The following is a 20,093-nucleotide window of genomic DNA, read 5'->3' on the forward strand; positions in this document are numbered from 1 at the left end:
GAAGGGCATTTGTTCCAGGTAGTTGAAAAGACAGAGCAGGAATGGATAAGAGAGAATAGTTTCTTGGAGAAACAGGAGGTGATCAGCAATGCAGATAAGCTTGTAAAGGAGGAACATCTAATAGCTTTTGTTTTTTTCTGAAGTGTGAAGATGGTGAGTTTCTCCTGGAGATCTGTTGAAGTACAGGGTTCAGGGACATGTAAAACTGTGTGCAAGGTAATGGAGAGGCCTAAGAATAAGTGTTAGACAATGTTGAGGACCCAGTTTAAATATGACTATGAATTTTATAGCATAAATATGTTCATAAATATGTACAATTTTCTCAAAGCTTAGTAGCCTTGGTGTTAATAGTAAGATGAGAACAGATGATGGATTCTATTTTTTTAATTTAAATGGATATGTGGCAGAAAGATAGAGTATGAGAGTTGAAGATATTAAAAGAAAATAGACAAAGTTAATGGTTCAAGTTGTCTAAGTGTTTCTTAATAGGGGGATTATTTTTCAGTTGTGCGACATGGTCCTAAATGTTGTAGGATGATAAGCATCCTAGCTAGGATTGTGCTTACCTATTGTCAGGAGAACCCCTCTGTCATTGTGACAAGCCAAACCACACCTGCGTATTTCCATAATGTTCCCCTCCTAGTGTGGAGAATCACTGGCTAGAGTAAGAAGGAAAGGCAGCCAGGATGAGGCAAAATACCTTAGACTAAAGGGAATATTTTTCTGATAATAGTGGCAGATTTGTATTGGATCTGGATTAAGTGTGTATCTCTGGCTATGGAAATAGGGAAGCTTGCTGTAGGAAAGAAGTTACCTGGGCAATGCAATAGATATTGTTATAAATAAAAAACTTACTAAACAAAAATCATCCTCTTCAATATCTGATGATAATTCTGAAGAAACAGGAAAAGTGAAATATAAGAAAGAAAGAATGGACCATATCAAAATCGATAAAGCAGGCTATGTAATCAACAGCAGCAGGAGAGATTTCTCATGAGAGTCTAGAAATTGTCAGTTACAGATGAAAATTGAATTATTATGCTAGCTGTGGATGTGATCAGAAAATTTATGCAATATTCTGCCTCGTCTGCAGTGACAGTTTTCTTCTTGTGTTTCAGTATAGGGAATATTCAAAAATGGGCATAACGTTTATGAAATATATAAAAGTAGTATCCAACTTTTCGTATCAAGGCAGGTTTATTTTAAAAGACTCAAACCTTAATACTCTTACGTTTAAGTTGTTTTCATGTAACATCTTAAGTTTACGTTAACATCTTTCCTGTGTTTATAGCATATCAAAACTGCTAAGTGTGTAGAAAACACAGAAAACAAGAACGTTGAATTCCCAAACCAAAATCTTAGTAAGTACCTTGTGGTTTAATTTAGTCATTGTTTTAGAAAATGTATATACTTCTCCCTGTATTTCCCTTTAACCCCACTGGCTTTCATTGATTTGAAAAAGATTTACAAAGAATTTGTTTGACTTTGTGCAAGGAATTTTTGAGGTTACAAGGAAATATACAACCTTTGTTCGCTAGAAGTTTGGGTTTAAGAGAGAGGATGCAAAATCGATCAATCCATACATCCCAATATGTGAACCTTTATAGATTTCTATACTAACCTCCCTATCCCCCTGCCAACTGCATGAAAAAAAATGAAAATATTATAATATTTGTTTTATTTAGGTGAACTCCAGGATGTTGTGCCAGATTCACAGGCAGTGGAAAAAAGTGATCATACTATGTAAGAATGAGAAAACCATCAAATCATTTAGTCTATACTAATGCTGTTTTTACTGAATATAACAGATTTGGAGGAAAAGGACTTTATATGATTAGAATGTAGTATTAATCATCTCTCAAGTGTTATGACAGCACAATGGGGAATTATGTATATGGTTTTTTTCCCCACATGGTCCAATATAACTCTTTTCAAGTGGAGAGACTTAAAATGAATGAGATTTTTAAAATGTATAAACAATGAATGTGTAGAAATTTAACTTAGTTTAAATATACAGTAGAACATGTAAGATAAGATATATTTCCACATTATTTTCACATAAGTAACTGCTTTCAGTAACCGTTGACTACATTAAAAATCAAGATCTTAAAGTCATAGGCTAATGTTTTGTAACATTAAGCAAATTAATTTATTTTCTAGATTACCTGGTGTTTTAGACAACATCTGTCGAAATAAAATGCACAGCAAATGGGCATGTTGGACACCTGTAACAAACATTGAACTATGTAATAACCAAAGAGCAAGTACTTCGTCAGGAGACACATTTAATCAAGGTGAAACTTAGTTTTATCTATATGTAATAGTTCAGCGTTAATTTCCTCAAATGTCTAATAAGTATTAAAACAAATTTAACAAATTTTACATATTGTCAACTTATTAATTTAAAAAGAATTTCTCATTTTCCCCAATAGATATTGTTATAAATAAACTTACTAAACAAAAATCATCCTCTTCAATATCTGATCATAATTCTGAAGGAACAGGAAAAGTGAAATATAAGAAAGAACGAACCGACCATATCAAAACAGATAAAGCAGAAGTTTGCAAGAAACACAATCGACAACAAAATCATCCTAAATATTCAGGGCAGAAAAATACTGAAAATGCTAAGCAGAGTGATTGGCCTGTTGAATCTGAAACTACTTTTAAATCGGTTCTCCTAAATAAGACAATTGAAGAATCGCTGATATATAGGAAGAAATACATATTGTCAAAAGATGTGAATACGGCTACTTGCGATAAAAATCCATCTGCTAGCAAAAATATGCAAAGTCATAGAAAAGCAGAGAAAGAATTGACTTCTGGGCTTAATTCCTGGGATTTGAAACAAAAAAAAATGGTGAGCTTTCAGTGTGTTTTGATTTCTGCATATCCATAAGATGCCTACTTGATAACATAAAGAAAGAAACTTAATTGCTACACATTTAACATGTGTAATACCTTGTTTAATTCAGTGCCCAGACTCTCAGAATTCCTCACCTCTCCCTTGTAGCTCTGATAGAACAATACTAGGCACATATCAGAAATGTAAATATGTATAGAATTAATGAACCGTGCAGTTCCTATCTCTTCTTTTTGGGTTCCTCCCACTCTTTCCTTTTGACTTGGATATAGAACTGTTTGTACATTTCTTATAATTCTTACCTTTATTTTTAATAAATGGTTATTTTTTCTCTCTCTTTGACTGTAACCATAGACTATGTTTTATTCAACATTTGTTTTCCTGCATGTCCTAGCACAGCCTTATACACAGTAGCATCTCAAATATTTTTTGGATGAATGCATTTAACCTTGACAAGGTTTTGCAAGAAAGTATGTAAATGGGTTGGAAGAGACTGTCTTCTATTGTAACTGTTACTCATTATTAGAGCTCCCACTTTCTTTTTCAGATTAATCATCTCTGGAGAACATCTCTAAGACATTTTTAGCTACTTTGCCACCATACTTCCAGGGAAGAAAATTTTACTTTTTTGTAACAGTTATGGGTAAATAATTTTTTCTTAACTATCAAAATGCAGATTAAGAAAAATTTTTTAATTAGAATACATTTCCACTGCAAGTAATGCAATCTGCTTTTTGATATTTCTAAAATAATCCAGGTTTTATAGGCTTTTATTTTCATTTATCTTTTGTAGTAATGCTGATACCTGGGTAGTCAAATTTCTAGTCAATGTAAAATGTTCACACAGTGTAACCTCTCAATGTGCAAATTATATTTAAAAGATAATTTGCAATTGTATATAATTAGGTATTATTTAATTTGTCTTGACCACCCTCCTTTAAAATATTTTTTACACCTGCAGCTCACTTTTTATGCCTAATTTGGCTGTTTTCTTCTTTAATCATATTCTTTTGGGTCGCTTTTTTTCTTGGGTCCTAATATGTTATTTTCTCTTTCTCATCTTAGCTGCTGTTTACTTCCCTCAGTCCCAGGGGAAATAAGGTTCTTTTTGTCCAAAGATCTGTCTTTAAATTTAAATTTTAAATTGCTTTCTTTGGTATTTTGAATAATTTCACATAATTTCCCTGAGCTAGTCATTTTTTTTTTCTGGGAGCACAAAACCTAGTAATCTTTTCTAAGCTGTGCTCTGATTTTTAAAAAATCAACTTCCTGTTTTCAGAAATTGTCTTCAGTCCTTCATAGAGTCACTACCTGTATCCTATTTAGAATTTCCCACCAGTTCCATGAATCACTGTCTCTACCTACCTACCTACCTACCTACCTACCTACCTATTTATTTTATTTATTTATTTATTATACTTTAAGTTCTGGGGTACATGTGCAGAACGTGCAGTTTTGTTACATAGGTATACATGTGCCATGGTGGTTTGTGGCACCCATCAACCCATCATCTACATTAGGTATTTCTCCTAATGCTATCCCTCCCCTAGGCCCCCACCCCCCAACAGGCCCCAGTGTGTGATGTTCACCTCCCTGTGTCCATGTGTTCTTATTGTTCAATTCCCACTTATGAGTGAGAACATATGGTGTTTGATTTTCTGTTCTTGTGTTAGTTTGCTGAGAATGATGGTTTCCAGCTTCATCCATGTGCCAGCAAAGGACATGAACTCATCCTTTTTTATGGCTGCATAGTATTCCATGGTATATATATGCCACGTTTTCTTTATCCAGTCTACCACTGATGGGCATTTGGGTTGGTTCTAAGTATTTGCTATTGTGAATAGTGCCACAGTAAACATACATGTGCATGTGTCTATAGTAGAATGATTTATAATCCTTTAGGTATACATCCAGTAATGAGATTGCTGGGCCAAATGGTATTTCTGGTTCTAGATCCTTGAGGAATCACTGTCTTTCACAACAGTTGAACTAATTTACACTCCCAACAGTGTAAAAGCATTCCTATTTCTCCACATCCTCTCCAGCATCTGTTGTTTCCTTACTTTTTAATGATCATCATTCTAATTGGTGCTAGATGATAACTGTCTTCTAAGGTAGCCATCTGTCTGATACTGTCTTTCTACTCATTGGATCACCCCAGAGTAACCTCTGTAGTTCAGTGGCACAGATTTCCCAGGCTGGCTCCAATTATACTGGAATTTCTGAAATCATACAGTATTTTGGAGAAGGTTCATTTTTGGTACATTTCTATCAAGACAAGTAAACCACTCTGATAATCTTAAGGGAGGGGACATTAATAACTTAGTACCTATTATATATAAGAACATATGGACTTAAAAATGGTTAAAATAGTAAATTTTGTGTTTACTAGAGTTTTATGTATATTACTACAATTAAAAAACCTATATGCCTGATAACCAGAGAAAAGTAAATATAAAATCAGACCTCGTATCTTTAAGAAGACTATTGGAGTTTATTAAAACTAAGTTATCTAAGTTATGCTGAGAATAATTCTTATTTTGTAGTCCTTTTACTTTAAAAAAAATTATTTTTAGAGCAATTTTAGTCCCAAAAATGAGTAGAAAGTATAGAGATTCCTCATATACCCATTTACCCATTCCCCTACTATTAACATCTTGCATCACTGTGGTACATTTGGTAGAATTGATGAGTCATTATTGATACATAATGATTATTAGCTCAAGTGCTCAGTTTACATTAGGCTTCATGCTTTGTTGTACATTCTGTGTGTTTTGACAAATATGTAGTGAAGTGACATATCTACCATTACAGTATTACACAGAATAGCTTCAGTGCCCTACCACTCCCCTGTGCTCCACTTGTTTGTTCTTTCAACTAGGAATGTATTAAATCTATAGATCAAGTTAGGAAGAACTGACATCTTGACAGTATTGAGCTTTCTATCCATATATGTGGAATATCTCTTCATTTATTTAGATCTCCTTTGATTTCTTTCATCAGACTTGTAGTTTTTCTCTTGTACATGTTTTGTTAGATATACATCTAAGTATTTCTTTTGGCAGTGCTAATGTAAATTATATTGTGTTTTTGATTACAAACTTCACTTGTTCATTGTTGGTTTATAAGAAAGTGGTTGACTTTTGCATATTAACCTTGTAATTTGCAATCTTGCTACAATTGCTTATTACTTCCAGTAGTTTCGTTGCTAATTCTTTGAGATTTTCTACATAGACAGTGAGGTCATTTGTGAACAAAGACAGTTTTATTTCTTCTTTCCCAATCAATATACCTGTTATTTCCTTTTTCTGTCTTATTGCATTAGCTAAGAATTCCAGAACAATGTTAAAAAGAAGCAATGAGAGGGGACATTTTTGCCTTGTTTCTGATTTTAGTAGGAAAAGCATCTCGTTTCTCACCATTAAGTGTGATGTTAGCTGTAACTGTTTTATTTTTATTTTTATTATTATACTTTAGGTTTTAGGGTACATGTGCACAATGTGCAGGGCTGTAGCTGTTTTTGTAGATGTTCTTTATCAAGCTGAGAAAGTTTCCATTTATTCCTAGTTTGCTAAGGGTTTTTTATCGTGAATCTGTGTTGGATTTTGTCAGATGCTTTTTGTGTATCAATTTATATTGGTTGATTGATTATTTTAAATTAGCCTGTTATGATGGAGTACATTAATTTTCAAATGTTGAATCAGTCTTGCATACCTAGAATAAATTCCACTTGGTAATAGTTGCATAATTCTTTTTATACATTGTAGGATTTGATTTGCTAATATTGCTGATGTTGTGGATTTTTGCGTATGTGTTTATGGGAGATACTGGTTTGTACTTATACTTGTTTGTAATGTCTTTGGTTTTGGTATTAAGGGGATATTGGCCTCATAGACTAAGTTAGGAAGTAGTTCCTACTCTTCTATCTTGTAGAAGATTGTGGAGAATTGGCATAATTTCTTCCTTAAATGTTTGATAGAGTTCACAAGTGAACTCCTTTTGGTGTTTTGGTAGGATATCAAGTATTCATTCCATTTCTTTAATAGATATAGGCCTAGTCCGATGATCTATTTCTGTTTACATAAGTTTTGGTAGATTGTGTCTTCAAGGAATTGGTCCATTTCATCTAGCCTATGACATTTGCGGGCATGGAGTTCATAATATTGACTTATTATTTTAATGTCTATGTGATCAGCAGTGATGGCCCTTCTTTCATTTCTGATAGTAATTTCTGGTTTTTTTTCCTCTTTCTTCTTAGTTAACCTGACTAAAGGTTTATCAATTTTATTGATCTTTTCAAAGAAATGGTTTCTCCTTTTTTCAGTTTTTTATTCTTATGGGTAGAAACATTTTAAAAAATGTCTACAAAGCACTCTGTACAGTTCTGTTAAAAACAACAGGTGCTGGAGAGGATGTGGAGAAAAGGGAACACTTACACTGTTGGTGGGACTGTAAACTAGTTCAACCATTGTGGAAGGCAGTGTGGCAATTCCTCAAGAATCTAGAACTAGAAATACCATTTGACCCAGCCATCCCATTACTGGGTATATACCCAAAGGATTATAAATCATGCTGCTATAAAGACACATGTACACATATGTTCATTGTGGCACTATTCACAATAGCAAAGACTTGGAACCCACCCAAATGTCCATCAGTGATAGACTGGATTAAGAAAATGTGGCACATATACACCATGGAATACTATGCAGCCATAAAAAAGGATGAGTTCATGTCCTTTGTAGGGACATGGATGAAGCTGGAAACCATCATTCTCAGCAAACTATTGCAAGGACAAAAAAACACTGCATGTTCTCACTCGTAGGTGGGAACTGAACGATGGGAACACTTGGACACAGGAAGGGGAATATCACACACTGGGGCCTGTCGTGGGGTAGGGGAAGGGGGTAGGGATAGCATTAGGAGATATACCTAATGTAAGTTACTAGTTAATGGGTGCAGCACACCAGCATGGCACATGTATACATACGTAACCTGCATGTTGTACACATGTACCCTAGAACTTAAAGTATAATAAAAAAAAAATTTGAGTTATTTTAATGCCTAACAAAGCTCAAACTTACTGGTTGACTCTATTTCTCTTTGCAGGTATAAATAGAACCAATTTATCTTAAAAGTTTTTTTCAGCCTTTATTTTTCCTTTGAAGTTTAACTGGTAGAGTTTAAAAGTAACTTACAAATTTTTTCAGAGAGAAAAGTCAAAAGGGAAAGAATTTACCAATGCAGCAGAATCCTTGATAAGCCAAATCAATAAAAGATACAAAACAAAAGATGACATCAAGTCTACAAGAAAATTAAAGGAGTCTTTGATTAACAGGTATGTTCTTAAATTTCAGACATGAATATTTTTCTGACAGATACAACTATGTTACACGATTTTGAAAAGGTTAATTTTAAACATAGGTTCAGATAATGTAACTTTTCAGTAGAAAACACATGGTTACTTAATACTTTTATAAATAGTAGGTGTTTAAATTACACAGGAAGGGAACTAAATTTGAAATATTGTCTAATTACATTTTATATAGGATCAAAAAACACATCAACACAGCATACCATTTTAAAAATCTTTAGGATGTAGACACTGTACTTAATCTAGTAATGAATAAATAAATATATTTAAATACACTGCTTAACGAAATACAAAATTTAACCAGATATGAGTTTTTTTGTAGTAAATAGTACATTTTTTGCAGTCTTTCCAAAGATTGTTTATTACAAAATGTCTATTTATAGTCTATCAGGTTGTTAATTCAAGTTAATTCTGGCCTTACTGTAGGTCATGAATAAATGATTCTTATGGTGTAATCATTCATTTTAAATTCACACTTTCTGCTGCATTAATGATTCAGCTTCGAATGCTCTATTATAAGTGCTATTTACTGTGAGTGAAGTAGCAAAACTATCAGACTATTACTGTTACATTTTGGTTATTTTTAACGTTGAATATAAATTTAGTGACAAATATGGTTTATCGTAAATAAAATGGCTTATGAAAAATATTCTATTGATACTTATTTGCTTTTTCAATTTTGATAAAATCTTTTTTTACAGTGGTTTTTCAAACAAACCTGTTGTACAACTCAGTAAGGTAGGTGTTATTTACTTCACCAAATCTGTAGTCAAACTCAATATTTGACCATAAACACTAAAATAGCATAGTGGTAAAATGGAATTTGATATGATGTTTTTAGAATATTGCTAAATGAATGATAACCACTGACAGGTTTAATAGCAAGTACTCAAAATAGCCCTCCAACCTTCTGTTTTTCAAATAAAAAGCTTCTTTTACATATATGAGCATAATATTTTTACTTTTTGGTACATGATTCAGTATATCCTTATCGTGTGTGTGTGTGTGTGTGTGTGTGTGTGTATTTTTTTAATAGCCGATCCCATCTCTCCTAACAATTAGATCCTACTGAAGTTCCAATTTTGTTTAAAAAAACCTTTACTCTTTATCCGGGCTTATAATATAAATTATCTTTTTTCTAATTCCTCACAGTTGCTCTCTGTGTCCACTGAATATTTCAAGTTTTGAAGTTCACCCTCTATAAGTTCTTGAATGTTTTCTCTCCTGTCGAGGCCAACTCCTATTAGCCCAGTTTTGGTTCTGATTTCTAATCTCTGGATTGTTAATAGGCTTTATGTATTAATAATTTTCTTTGCCTCTAGCACTTCTCTGTGTCAATCCTTACATTGCATTCACTACCAGCTTTTTTTCTTTCTAAAGCACACAGCTCCAATCATGTCACTTTCGTGTTCAGAAACCTTTTTTTGGTCCCTGTTGCTTATTGAATTAAATGGAAACATAGACTGGCTCACTTGTCCCTTTAAAAGATTGTCTTGTTTCTTAATTTTCTAGGCATGTCATGTTTAACTGAAACATAACTTGAGGTTTCCTGAAGTAAGTCTTTCCTAAGTATTTATTCTCTTTTTCTTCTCCCTTTGCAATGAACTTTGAACTGAGTCAGCAGGCTCTCTCACCCTCTTATCTGATTATTAAAATATTTCTCTTTGCAAGTCTTGCTTTGTACCTTCCTTATGAAAACTTTCCAAGATGCCCTGACTCAAAAACCCATTTGGCAAGAATTCTGAATCTGTACAATAGAGTGTTTTGGTACCTTTTAAATTTTTATTTATTTTTGCTATTTTACTCATGGGTTTTTTCTTCTGTTTTTTCACTGTACTTTATTTTGAATCATCTTTGTATTTTATGTAATATTTTTGTGCTCACCTTTGTATCCTCTATAGTACCATTGCTGCCTTTTGCTTACCTTCTTTAACATCTTTGCTCATTTTTACATATTCTGTAACAGCACAGAAAAGATTCAACAGGTGAATGAACATATGTATGCAAGCACTGGTAAAAATCATACTGGGAAGGATAAGTCAGATAAATGATCAGAGGAGTAATATATTGAGAGATAACCTTTTTAAAATAATGCAAATACTTCTATATAAAATAACCGAAAGAAATAAATTGAAGATGAATCACAACATGAAATTAATGTTTTAGGTTTAATATTTCGAACTTACTAATTATTTCTGATCAGTAATCAATTATTTAGTGATATTTAATCATAGTACATTTCTTTAATACAGTATATTACAATTAATTTATTAAATGTTATTTTATTTAACTTCTTTTTTTGCCCTCACTACTTTGAGATCTGGTTGAATATATTTTTAGTTGTAGGCTGTATGAATAATTTAACACATATTTTTTTCCTAACAATACTAGTTAATTAATAGCTTTTTGACTCTTTTACATGAGATTTTACATAAACCTTAGCCTCTCTCAAAGTTTTCTGTTTAAGAGTTTAAAGCAAATGAGAGTCCAAAACAAAGTAGAAGCATGCTTGGTTTGTGATCATGGCATCACCAAAATTTAGTTTATAGAATTCCAGTAAGGAGGTGATTTATTTACATACAACATCAGTAAGTATTAAGGTTAAAGGATTTTATTAGATTTACAGTATTTTCTATTATATTTTTACTATTTAAGTCTTCAATATTTAAAAAAGTGTTTTTTTATTGTATATATCTAAGATGTATAACATGGTATAGTGAAATGGTTACTATAATCAAATTAATTGTGTGTATGTGGCAAGAACACATAAAATCTACTCTTAGCAAATATCCCAAATATAATAGGTTGGTGCAACAACCTATTATATAATACAATACTGTATTATATATAGTTGGTGTACTATACAATACTATTAATAGTCCTCATGTTCTGCATTATATCTCTAGACTTAATTCATCCTACATATCTGCAACTTTGTATCCTTTGGTCTCCCTTTTTCCTTCCCTCCTGCCATCCTCTGGTGACCACTGTTTTATTATCTTATTTCTATAGATTTGAATTTTTTTTTTAAGATGCCACATATAAGGGAGATCATGCAGTATTTTTCTTTCTGTCTGGTTCTTTCACTTAACATAATGTCCTCTTGGTTCATCCACGTTATAGCAAATTTCAGGATATACCATTTTTAAGGCCGAATAATATTTCTTCGTATATATACACGCACCACAATTTCTTTATCCATTCATATGTCAATGAACACTTAGTTTGTTTCCATGTTTTGATTATTATAAATACTACTACTATGAACATAGGAATGCAGATATCTTTTTTTTTTTTTCTTGAGACAGAGTCTTGCTCTGTCCCCCAGGCTGGAGTGCAGTGGCGTGATCTTGGCTCACTGCAACCTCTGCCTCCCAGGTTCAAGCAATTCTCCTGTCTCAGCCTCCTGAGTAGCTGGGACTACAGGCGCATGCCACCATGCCCAGCTAATTTTTGTATTTTCAGTAGAGACGGTTTCACTATATTGGTCAGGCTGGTCTTGAACTCCTGACCTCAGGTGACCCACCCACCTTGGCCTCCCAAAGTGCTGGTGTTACAGGTGTAAGCCACTGTGCCCAGCCCTAGGAGTGCAATTATATTTATGGGTGGTGATTTAATTTATTTTGCATATATTTTTATTCAGTTTAAGGAGAATGTTACAAATGTAAGATTTATGTTAGTGGAAGCACAACTAGAAAAATATTTATTTTTTATTTTATTTTGTTATACTTTAAGTTTTAGGGTACATGTGCACAATGTGCAGGTTTGTTACATGTGTATACATGTGCCATGTTGGTGTACTGAAAAATGCACATTATTTGTTTGCCACATAGAGTAATGTACAGGTTTTTTTGTTGAGGTAAAATATACATATAAAATTTACCATCTTTATGATTTTTAAGTGTACATTTCGCTGGTAATATATATATGTTTTTAATCCCTTAGTTCCTCCCCTACTCCTTCCTACTCTTCCTGGCCTCTGATAATCACCATTCTATGCTCTATCTCCATAAGATTTACTTTTTTAGCTCCCACGTATGAGTGAGAACATGTGATATTTGTCTTTCTGTGTTTGGCTTATTTCACTTTACTTTGGCCTCCAGTTACATCCATGTTGCTACAAGTGACAGGATTTCATTATTTTTTTGATTGCTGAATACTATTCCATTGTATATACACATACCACATTTTCTTTATGCATTTATCCACTGATGGACACTTAGGTTTCAATAATGCTGCAGTAAACATGGGTGTGCGGATACCTCGTTTGTGTATTGATTTCCTTTCTTTTGGATATATACTCAGTAACTTGCTGGATCGTACTGTAGTTCTATTTTTAGTTTTTTGAGGAAACTTCACACTGTTATTCACAGTGGTTGTACCACCATTTGCATTCCACCAACAGTGTATGAGACCCACATCCTCACTAGCATCTGTTATTGCCTTTTTGGTACAAGCCATTTTAACTGAGGTGAGATGACATCTCATTTTTTGATTTGCATTTCTGATTAGTGCTGTTGAGCATTTTTTCATATACCTGTTAGCCATTTAATGATTTTTTTATAACCTTCTTTTGTATTTAGGAAAAAGTTCAGAAAAAAAGCTACAGAAAACTGAAGACTACTTTTGTTAATGTTACTTCTGAATGCCCAGTGTAAGTATTTTTTGTAATATTTTTCATTTTCTTCATATTTGAAGAGACTACACATATTTATTTTAAGTGGAGCTAATATTGCTCTTCATTTTCACAGGAATGATGTTTACAATTTTAATTTGAATGGAGCTGATGACCCTATCATAAAACTTGGAGTAAGCTAAAAATCAAGATACTTTGTATTTACTCAGAAGTTACATTGTATTTACCATGCAGTTATTAGATAGCATGTTTTTAATGTGCATCCTCATATGCTTTAAAATTTTTAAGAAATATGTAATAATATTTTGGATAACCAGCCTACGTATATTTAGGTGGCTTTTTTTTTTTTAATTTTTGTTTTGGAATAAGGCAGAGAAAAGCAATTATGGGGTAGAAAGTCTTCACTACCAAGAAAATCACCTTTCTTATTGATGAAAAAAAACTATTTTATTTTTACTGTATTGTATTTTCAAATACAAATATTGTAGTAAAGTTAATTTTATGTCAAATCTTATGATTTTGTAAAGCAGAACTAGATTTTATGTTTATTCCTTTTAATTCTTGTTTATTTTGACACTGACACCTCTTTTTTTTTTTAATGTTTATTTACAATATAGATCCAAGAATTTCAAGCTACAGCTAAAGAAGCCTGTGCGGATAAGTCGATCAGATTGTAGGTATTTTTATTAGATTAAAATATTCTGATAATCTTTTTTTACTCTTAAATATCTCCTCCCAGTCTTAAAGTTTTTTAACAAATGAGAAGAGTGAATAAAAATGCTAGTCATTACTTCCATTATGATTCTGTTACTTCAGCATTTACTCTTTAATATGCAAATTATCATCACTTTGAATATTAGTTGTATATCCTAGATCATAAAGCTGAAAAGACTTAGTACTTCTTTAATCCAACATAGTTATTTTATAACTGAGGTCAGAGAGGATAAGTGGCTTGGCTAGAATAATATAGTTAATTAGTGAAAGAGTTAAGACTGAAAACTCAGGTCTAATTGTCCATTGTGTGTTACCTTAAGAAAACAAGTATGAAGGGTATTTTTTAACTAATACATATTTTTGTTTAAGGGTAGGTCCAAGGAATCATGATGAACTTAAATCTTCTGTCAAAACAAAAGATAAAAAAGTAAGTTATAATATCTCAATATGTCTATTGGTAGTATTTCTCTTAATTTTTAATGTTACAGATTATCAAAAGCAAGAAAACAAAAATATTTTGATTGTTTTATTTATGCAACTATCCACATTCCTGTTATGAATTTTCTTATGGTCTTCAGCTATTTGTAATCATCTAATAAAAGAAATGACACGTTTAGTTTTTTTAATGTATATACTATTAGGTTATATCTCTCTGGAAATAAGTTGTTTTGATTTAACTTTGAATTAACAACATCAACACCAAAATACAAATATCACTATCTGATCTGGTTTTCCAAGTGACTTTCTTGGACAGGTTATTAATGCCATCCTAAATTAGGATGTTAAGAAACAACAAGTTTTCCTGTTTTGGGTTTTGTTTTTTGTTGTTGTTGTTGTTTTGGTTTAACTTACCTTGCATGACATAATGAGATGTAGTATTTCTTCATGCGTTTCAAACTTTTTTTTATAGATTATAACAAATCATCAAAAGAAAAATCTGTTTAGTGATACTGAAACAGAGTACAGATGTGATGACAGCAAGACTGATATTAGCTGGCTAAGAGAACCAAAATCAAAACCACAGCTAATAGACTATAGCAGAAATAAAAATGTGAAGAATCATAAAAGTGGAAAATCAAGTAAGAAATTGTCTTTTGGATAAATGTTGCAAATGATTTTACAATTTATTTCAATTATTTAAAATGCTTTATATAAGCTTATTGTATTTAGACTGTTCATTACTACATACTTTCATGGCTAGGACAAAACACTACAGTTTTATGTTTTTTGTTTTATTTTGGTAATACAGTTATATTTAAATTTTATTTTTAATAGGACCTTAGGGACACAAATTATGACTTATCATTATCCTTGGCTCATGATTCTCGTCACTTGTCTACTCATGGCCCAGTATTATCCAGTTATTTAGCTAATTATTGTGAATAATATACCAAGTACTCATGAACCCAACACCTTTAAGACCAAGGCTTGAACTTTGACACTAGCCTATATATATTTACATGTGTTTACATTTATATGTGTGTGTGTATAAAATACATATATGTGTATGTGTGTATATATATATATATATATATATATATTTTTTTTTTTTTTACTAAATATCCCATCTTCTTGCTGCATCCAACACGCATCCTTTTTTAGGAATTTATATAGACACAGAAAATATATCAAAAGGAAAACAATTTTCTTCCAGATTTTTTTTTTGGGGTCTAAGTTTTCCACAAAGTATTTTCCTAGAAGGTGGCTTCTGCTTTCTCTTTGTGATAGTGAATCTCCTGAAGCAGTTGGTAAGAGTTCCAGGTATAAGTTTTGGCTAGAGAGAATTACCATTTTCATAGCTAAACATCAATTTCAACATTTGCTAAAACAAAGATTTTATATGTTGCATTTTTAAAAGAAGACTTAACTCTGTGCTTTTCAATTAAATGTATATTTATTTTAAAGGCTTCAGCTTTTATTTTATTTCAGGATTAAAAATAACCAGTAGTTACCTAAAAATAGAAGTGAATTTTGGCATGTGTTTAGAAATGAAGCTGAATCTTGAAATTTAGGTGAGAGGTCACCAGATACATGAGGAAGTAAAGCAGCAGGATTATCATATATAAAAGGGAGACAAGTATGGAATAGCATAGTATATTCAGGGAATGCAGTATTGAGGTATTTGGTACATAAATCATATTTACGGGAAAATGGTGAGAGGTGAGGCTAGATTGCATCATAGTCTGAACCTTGAAGCAGCCAAAGGTAAATATAGTAAGATTCACATGCCCTCAGGGAGCTTACAGTCTACTGGGAAGATGTACAAATAAAAACATTTATAACATAAAGTAGAAGATTAGCGATCTCAGGAAGATGTTAGAAGTTAGTGTCATCACTAAATATTTATAAAATTTAACTTATGAAATTGAAATTCTGTATGAATTCTTTTGTTTAAATTATTGAGTAACTATAAGTTAATGTGTTTGAGTTGACTTATTGCCAAGATTAGAGGACCTTTCTTCCAAAACAGCTTTGCTTCCTTTGCTTGGATAATCTTATTTCTTAGGTTTCAGAGAATATTTGGAAAGATAACATTATGGTTGAAAGGCAAAAAAGGGAAGTGGGACTAAAGCTGCTATCAATAATATGGGTAAATCTTATAACATTGTGATGTATGGAAAATAAATCATAGGATATTATACAGGACATGATATTTTATAAATCTCATTATATTGTTTAGAGATATATATCTGTGTAATAAAACTTGTTTTTAAAGCAAGTAACTAAGACCTGCAGATTTCAGGACAGTAATTACCTTTTAGCAGAAGGGACACGGAGGATGGTGTAAGAGAGCATACGTAAGTAGATTCAGCATTATACACAATCTGGTTCTTAAATTGAGTGGTGGATTTATAGGTGTTAACTTTATAACTTATGCTGACATATTATCTTATATGTCTAGAAAGTTCTATAAAATAAAGGAGAGGGAGGAAAACTGGCAATTCATATCATACCAAACACTATACAGTAAAAGTTATCAATTCTTGAAAATTACATTTTTGAATGAGTTTAAAGATGGTGCCAATCAGAGATATGGTACAATTGGGCTACTAAAAAGTTCTGGGAAAGGAAAAGCTTCCAAAGTAGTGTATTGTGAGGCCAGATTCTTCAGCAGAAGAGGTGAGGAGAAGATTACGGTGTCAGGAGGGCTGGTATCCTGGTGGCCTGAGGCCACATGGAGGTTCACTTATTAAATGCTAACAAATGCTTTAAAAACTTACTATTTTTTATTATTTTAATTTAAATATGCTGAAATGATGTTCTAATAAATTTAATGCCTATTCTTATTTACTGTGAAATTTTAACCTTATTTTTCTGAATTGCAGGATCATCCTTGGAAAAGGGACAACCAAGCCCTAAAATGGTAAGCCAAGAAGTTTGTGTTCAAACATCCCTTTAAAATTATTTTTTCTTGTCATATAAAAATAATTCATCATCTCATAATTTTATCCTTGTTATCAGTTATATGTTTTATGTACCTGTTCCTTCTTCTGCACACTTTCTCCTGTTTCTTTTTAAATCACATTGGCCTTTATTTGACTCCATTTTATTCTGTGCTTTTAGGTATTTTTAAAATCTCTTTTACTTCAGTTAGATAGTATATATATCAGGCTTCTCAGGGACTTAATGGTAGAGATACAGAGATGATAAAGAAGATAACTGGAATGGAAAGATAAAATCCATTAATTTAAAGTATGTTAATCAAGAATCATTCTTACAAGTATTTTATGTAAAACTTGTCACAGTGCCAATTTTATAGCAAATTGCTTATATTTCTTGTACCTCAAATATTGATCTAATAATATTCAGGAATTTTTCTCCTAAAGACATCCAGTAAAAATACCACCAAAAAGACGGACAAGACAATTCCGGAAGGAAGAATCAGACTTCCACGAAAAGCAACCAAAACAAAAAAAAATTATAAAGATCTCTCAAATTCAGAATCAGAGTGTGAACAAGAATTTTCACATTCATTTAAAGAGAACTTACTAGTAAAGGTAAGTAGATACAGTTCAGATTAATTTCTAAAAGCCTCTTAAAATACTAAATACATATTTTTGTAAAAAATGTCAAATTTATCTTGTTACTTCTTAAGAGTTAACTTCCTATATGACAAAACTTAAATAATAATTCTAGAAATTTGCCCTTAGGCAATATAATGCTAAATTTTGTAATAAGTTGGCATTTTTATTATAAAACAGATGTCTGAATCTAGTGAAATTATAACTTTGTGATAGTATCTTTGAAATGGAGAAGTACTTAATCTTCTAAAATTAAGCTTTAACAAAGTATAGCATGGAGAAGCTGTGTATCTGTTGAGTGAAAGCAAAATATTGGTGTCTGAGGTTCTTCTTACACACTGGCCCACCTGTCACCATCCCTGACTTCTTCCTTATGTCTCATAATGTCCAGACACATTCCCAGTCACCTGTTATTGAAAGCAAAGTTAAATATTTATTTGTCTGGCAGTCTATCATCTATAGAAGTAATGTCAGTATAATTTCATTTTTTCTTTACTTGAATATTCAATAGTTTTCTATAACTCCAATTATTATGGAAAAATATATATACTTAATACGTATATTACTATATATAGTAACCACTGTACATATACACATACAGTGTATGTGTATAGTATATAAATATATGTAGTGCTTACAATGTGCCAACTGCTATATTAAGCACTTTACAGATTTAATGTCTTAAAATATCAGAAGTACTATAGGTAATTAGTACTATTACTGTCATCCCATTTTACAACTGAGAAAATTGAGGCTCAGAGAGAAGGAATTTGCTCAAGGTCACACAACAAGGAAGTGGTGGTAGGTCTAGGATTTGAAACCAGAGAGTCTGGCACTAAATGTAGGTTTCTGAACAGTACAGTGTGCTGATTTGACATCATAAACTTCCATCTCTTCTTGTTTGCAGTCTTATCTCTTACCCAAAATACTTTAAAGACTTCCTAACTTAGGTCTACATTTTCTATCACTTCTTTTTTTTTTTTTTTGAGACACAGCCTCGCTCTGTCAACAGGCTGGAGTGCAGTGGTGTCATCTTGGTTCACTGCAACCTCCGCCTCCAGTGTCAAGCGATTCTCCTGCCTCAGCCTGCCTAGTAGCTGGGACTACAGGCGCGTGCCACCATGCCCAGCTAATTTTTGTATTTTTAGTAGAGACTGGGTTTCACCATGTTGGTCAGGATGGTCTCGATCTCTTGACCTCATGATCTGCCCGCCTCGGCCTCCCAAAGTGCTGGGATTACAGGCGTGAGCCACCGTGCCCAGCCTTCTATCACTTCTTAAAGGAAGTTTACCATACAAATAGTCATATGCCTTCTCAAGCCACCTCTCATCGTATCCCTCTTCAAAGGAAGACCCTAAAAATATCTCTATTGTCAGATATTCAAAGCATCAAAATGCCATTCCAAGCTTTTTTCTACCCTTCTCCAGTATATGCCCAGAACTGTGAAATGGTCAGATAGTATAACCTGTGACTCCCAAATAAGACCTATGCTTCTCAACTCTCTCTGTTCTTGCAAAGTCTTCTCTATTCGCAGTATGTCTTTCCCTTTCTACCTTCTTTCACGAACTCCTTAGTATCTCAAATACTATGAAATTTAGGAATGCTTTCTAATTTCCCTAAACTGGATATAATCTTCTTTGAACCCTCAAAGAAGGCTATTTGTATCTCTTAAGGTATTTATTATAGTAAATGTCTTATATTCTCCTGTGAATTTGTCTTATGGCTTCTAGTATATTAGAAAGTCTTTCACTACCCATGTCTAGGTCCTTGTTATGCCTGTATGTGGTAATATACAACATTTAATAAATATTTGAATATAATTTATGTGTCCAAGTGTAAATGTTTGTACTTGAGTATAATTTGAAAGTTATTGATACATTTAGGAGGAGAATATCCACTCCAGAATGAAAATGGTAAAGCTACCAAAGAAACAACAGAAAGTCTTCTGTGCTGAAACAGAAAAGGAACTATCAAAACAATGGAAAAACTCATCTCTACTAAAAGATACTATACGAGATAATTGCCTTGACTTATCTCCCAAATCTTTATCTGGCAGTCCATCATCTATAGAAGTAACGAGATGTCAGTATAACTTCGTTTTTTTCTTTACTTGAATATTCAGTAGTTTTCTATAACTCTAATTATGGGAAAATACAATTTTAAGACTAATTTTGAGGGGCATTTATGATTATAGTAGTTGAAACTTCATTTTATTTTAGCTAGTTTTATTTTTTTTAGTTTTATTTTAGCTTCATTTTATTAAAGCTAGTTAATGCTAGTAACTTGACTTTTGATAACATGGGAACAATGCTACTAGGATACTGAAGTTTTTCATGTTAGGAAGTTAAAGATCAAATGCTTTAATATGGAAAATATTTAATATATATTCACAAATTATCACTTAATCTTAAATAAGTACTTAATGTGCTTTTTTAGCTCAATATATATTTAATAACATGAGAATTTATGGAGAATTCTGTTTTT

At 32.2% G+C, this 20,093-nt stretch overlaps 1 protein-coding gene across 4 annotated transcripts in view; it reads left to right on the top strand.

Moving 5' to 3' along the window:
- The window catches only part of LOC116463292 (synaptonemal complex protein 2), a 100,517-nt gene that overhangs the window by 39,210 nt on the left and 41,214 nt on the right, over nucleotides 1-20,093 (top strand). For all 4 annotated transcript variants that reach the window (XR_009212019.1, XR_009212018.1, XR_009212020.1 and 1 more), the window contains 14 exons: nucleotides 1,292-1,361; nucleotides 1,686-1,743; nucleotides 2,161-2,294; nucleotides 2,433-2,860; nucleotides 8,074-8,201; nucleotides 8,939-8,975; nucleotides 12,821-12,891; nucleotides 12,989-13,046; nucleotides 13,491-13,546; nucleotides 13,957-14,014; nucleotides 14,498-14,666; nucleotides 16,914-16,951; nucleotides 17,415-17,585; nucleotides 19,493-19,691. Coding sequence is in view for 1 of the 4 variants with exons in the window: in XM_032146330.2 (XP_032002221.1) it covers nucleotides 1,292-1,361; nucleotides 1,686-1,743; nucleotides 2,161-2,294; nucleotides 2,433-2,860; nucleotides 8,074-8,201; nucleotides 8,939-8,975; nucleotides 12,821-12,891; nucleotides 12,989-13,046; nucleotides 13,491-13,546; nucleotides 13,957-14,014; nucleotides 14,498-14,666; nucleotides 16,914-16,951; nucleotides 17,415-17,585; nucleotides 19,493-19,691 (1,675 nt within the window). In the remaining 3 variants the exon portion in view is untranslated. The remainder of the gene's footprint in view (nucleotides 1-1,291; nucleotides 1,362-1,685; nucleotides 1,744-2,160; nucleotides 2,295-2,432; nucleotides 2,861-8,073; nucleotides 8,202-8,938; nucleotides 8,976-12,820; nucleotides 12,892-12,988; nucleotides 13,047-13,490; nucleotides 13,547-13,956; nucleotides 14,015-14,497; nucleotides 14,667-16,913; nucleotides 16,952-17,414; nucleotides 17,586-19,492; nucleotides 19,692-20,093) is intronic.

The sequence above is a fragment of the Hylobates moloch genome, unplaced genomic scaffold (assembly GCF_009828535.3).
Source record: "Hylobates moloch isolate HMO894 unplaced genomic scaffold, HMol_V3 SCAFFOLD_32, whole genome shotgun sequence".
In the NCBI taxonomy this organism is placed as follows: domain Eukaryota; kingdom Metazoa; phylum Chordata; class Mammalia; order Primates; family Hylobatidae; genus Hylobates; species Hylobates moloch.